This window comes from Ipomoea triloba, chromosome 4 (assembly GCF_003576645.1).
Source record: "Ipomoea triloba cultivar NCNSP0323 chromosome 4, ASM357664v1".
In the NCBI taxonomy this organism is placed as follows: domain Eukaryota; kingdom Viridiplantae; phylum Streptophyta; class Magnoliopsida; order Solanales; family Convolvulaceae; genus Ipomoea; species Ipomoea triloba.
This window is the reverse complement of record NC_044919.1, coordinates 8507871-8511276: the sequence shown is the minus strand read 5'-3', so window position 1 is coordinate 8511276 and position 3406 is coordinate 8507871. Positions and strand designations below refer to the sequence as shown.

Genomic DNA, 3406 nt, shown 5'->3' with positions numbered 1-3406 from the left:
CAATTTCAACTTTCCATAGTCACTTAAAAAGAATACAGTATTGTTAAAATTTTCAAAAATCACAATACATTTTATCTTACTAATTACTTTTAAATAACTAGTTGTAAATTATGGGGAAGGGTTCATGTGCGGTTAAAGTTTCTCGTGCAATTGTGGGGTGATAAATACTCTTTAAAAAAATCTAAATTGATGCTTTAAGCTTCTAATCTATGCACCTTAAGTTGGATTGACATAAAAATGATTTTATAGAGAAAATCTTATAAAGAATATTGGTTGTGTTTTGAAACTGCAAAAAAAAAAAAAAAAAAAAAAAAGTCCTAAAGCTTTAGACTTACACACCTTAAGAAGAAGAACCACGCACCTAAAGCCTTAAGCCAACCCACCTTAAGTTTCAACAACTGACGCACCTTAAGTACACAAACCACGCACCTTAAGAAGGAAACCCATGCACCTTAAGTTTCAACAACTACTCGCCTTAAGCAAAAAAATCGCGCACCTTAAGCAAAACAATCACGCACCTTAAGTACAAAAACCACGCACCTTAAGTACAAAAGCCACGCACCTTAAGTACAAAAATCACGCACCTGGCCTTAAGAAGGAAAACCACGCACCTTAAATTGATCTAGATGCAAAAATTACCAAATTGCCACCGCATTTTTTTTAATTTAAATTTTGATAATCTTGGACGTTGATTTAAGCAAGATCAGTGGCTTAAATGTAACTGCACAACCGCACGGAAGAGACCCAACCGTACGAGAATTGAATTCGTAAATTATGTATTATTATATCGTAAACTATGTATTATAAATAAAACTTACAAGTTTAACTAAATAGAAATAAACAATATATTAGATAGAAAATAAATAACTTTTATACTCGTGTTTTCTTTTTATACTTATCAGTTATCATCTCACTTAAATATAAGTGGGGGCATAATAATTTTAAATAAAATAAAATCCTACCCCACTTAATCTGGAGGAGTGTAAATAGCATTTCTGTAATCAAATACGCACCAACAACTTGCCTTCCCCACTTCCCGTTTTTAGGCTCTCTAAATTTCCATAATGACCGTTTCATGAACTTATTGGTATTAATGCCATAAAGCATCAGTTTAACAAGTATTTTTGCTGCCTAGCTACTCCGCCCACTTCGATCACCAGATCATATCGGAATGGGTTTCAAAGATCTTCATCTCAAGCTAGCCAAGGTATCCTCTCTCTCTCTCTCTCTCTCTATTCGTTTTTTGGATCAAAACACGGATTGGTTTTCAGTTTCATCCAAAGTTTAATTTTCTGGCTTTTATAGTAAGGGCTATGTATGTTTCAAGTCGATACGTGTATGGAAATGATATATATGATGGGCTTTTATTAATTTTATGTATATGTTTCTGTTATATTAGTTGTGATTCAATTAACTGATTTGGGCAGCGGTTTGGGCTGGGGAGATTTCTGGGCAGAGACGGCGGCGGCGGCGGCGGAAATGATGAGAAGGGGAAGAGGTTTTCATGGATGACGCCGGTATCGCATGGCTACTATGCGGCGGAGGGTGATGATGATGAGGTGGTGGTGCAACGTGAACAGGTGGAGGACAATGAGTGGTGGTTCTATGGAGTTTTGCACGCTAGGATTGGTGCTGGAGTTACTGAGTACTTGCAGGACAATTTGTTCAACAACAACCTCAATCAGGTAATTAAATACAACTATAGTTGGGATATAAAATAGGGCTAAAGTGGGTAAAATCATTAAAGTCGAGGACTAAATTACTAATACAAGTATAGAACATTATTAGTTTATTACATATTTACGTGCGGATGTTTTATTATAAAATTTAATTGGTTTGGTTCGAATAAGAAAATATTGGTTGGTGTAATGGTGTTTGGGAATTTTATTCTTTAATTTTAATTTTAATTTGTACTCCGTATAGGACTGCATTTCTTTCTGTTTGGTACCAATAGGTGGGACTGTATACCTTCTCCTATCCCATAGCTTCGTACATCTAATTTGACTTTTATTGAATAAAGTAATATTGTAATATTATTTTGATAAAATAAAATAAAGTTAACAATTAATTTTCTGATGAAAATTATAAATCAAATTCAAGATTAAGTGAAAAGTGAGAGCTATGAATCCCCTATTAATCCCTCCAAGTCTCCAACCCCCTTTAAGCAGACTTGACTATCTAAGTATTTTCTTCAACTTAATACTTAGTAGGGATGGGAAAGATTTTGGGTTAGTCTTAGAACTGAAATATGACATATATCTATATATGGCTCATAGTTTGGTCCTATGTCCTACAGTCACAGATGAGAAGGAAGAGCAAGGAAACAATGAAGAAGGCACACCTGAGGGCAAGAGCAAAGATCATGGAAACCGCAAAGGGATCATGCAAGGTTGGTTCAGCATCTGCAATTGTGATCAATGGAGAGAGGCTTGTAATAGCAAAGATGGGCGATTACAAAGCCGTCATCTGCAAAGATGGGGAGGCCTTCCAAATTGGTACAAGGCACTGGCAGCAGAAGAGACAACATTGGTCCAATAAACTCTTTCCAGGCATATATATATGATTATCACTTTAACCTCACTCTCTCATATTTCTCATCTTTCAACACTCTGAACTTAATGTTGTTCTTGTTTGTGTCAGGAGCTATAAGGTTTCCTAGAATGCAAACAACAAATGCCTCTGATACAAGCAATACAGATGAATCCAAGGACTTTAAAAGCTTAGAACTGGCTGTTGCATGTGAGAGAATAGATGGTAACACCGAATTTGTCATCCTTGCAAGTACTGGTGTGTGGGAGGTAAGTTTTACCTAAATTAACAAGAGAATGATCTTATACGAACTTTTTTTTATTATCCAAAACTGGGTGTTATACATCCTGTCAATATCTAGTAAAATACATAGCTAACTATCTTACAGTTCTGTATAAGACGACTTCACAAAAATTGATGATTGTTTTCTGTCGTTTAAGGTTATGAAGGAGCAAGAGGCTGTGAACCTGATCAGGCACTTTGAGAACCCGCAAGCAGCAGCTGAATGTTTAGCAAAAGAGGCTTTAACCAGGATGAGCAAAAGCAAGATTGCTTGTTTGATCATTTGGTTTGACTGAAGCTGCAAAACATCATTCTTAAATTTCAGAAACAGGAATCTGGAATGCTGAAAGTAAAATAGTGGATGTAGAGAAGTGTTTATCGATTAGTTTATGGTACTTCTTGGTACATGATACATATAGGCCCTTTTATGTAAACCCTATTTGTAGGGGATTTAATGGCCAGAACAACCACTAATTTCAAGCTGAAGTCAATGGCGCTATATAACAGACACTCAACTAATCAATGACAAATACCTTCACAAATGACAACCCCAACCCCCCCCCCCCCCCCCCCCCCCCCCCCCCCCCCCCCCCCC

At 36.5% G+C, this 3406-nt stretch overlaps 2 protein-coding genes across 2 annotated transcripts in view; one reads left to right on the top strand and one right to left on the bottom strand.

Moving 5' to 3' along the window:
- Positions 1-1021: 1021 nt before the first annotated feature.
- On the top strand, positions 1022-3297 carry LOC116016553 (putative protein phosphatase 2C-like protein 44). Its single transcript, XM_031256873.1, has 5 exons — positions 1022-1207; positions 1428-1685; positions 2297-2549; positions 2641-2798; positions 2970-3297. Exons 1-5 carry the CDS (start codon positions 1172-1174, stop codon positions 3105-3107), a joined length of 843 nt encoding a protein of 280 aa, XP_031112733.1. The 5' UTR covers positions 1022-1171; the 3' UTR covers positions 3108-3297.
- Positions 2832-3406, bottom strand: part of LOC116016552 (COP1-interacting protein 7-like) — a 13458-nt gene continuing 12883 nt past the window's right edge. The window contains exon 14 of the mRNA XM_031256872.1: positions 2832-3109. The gene's annotated coding sequence lies outside the window, so the exon portion shown is untranslated. The remainder of the gene's footprint in view (positions 3110-3406) is intronic.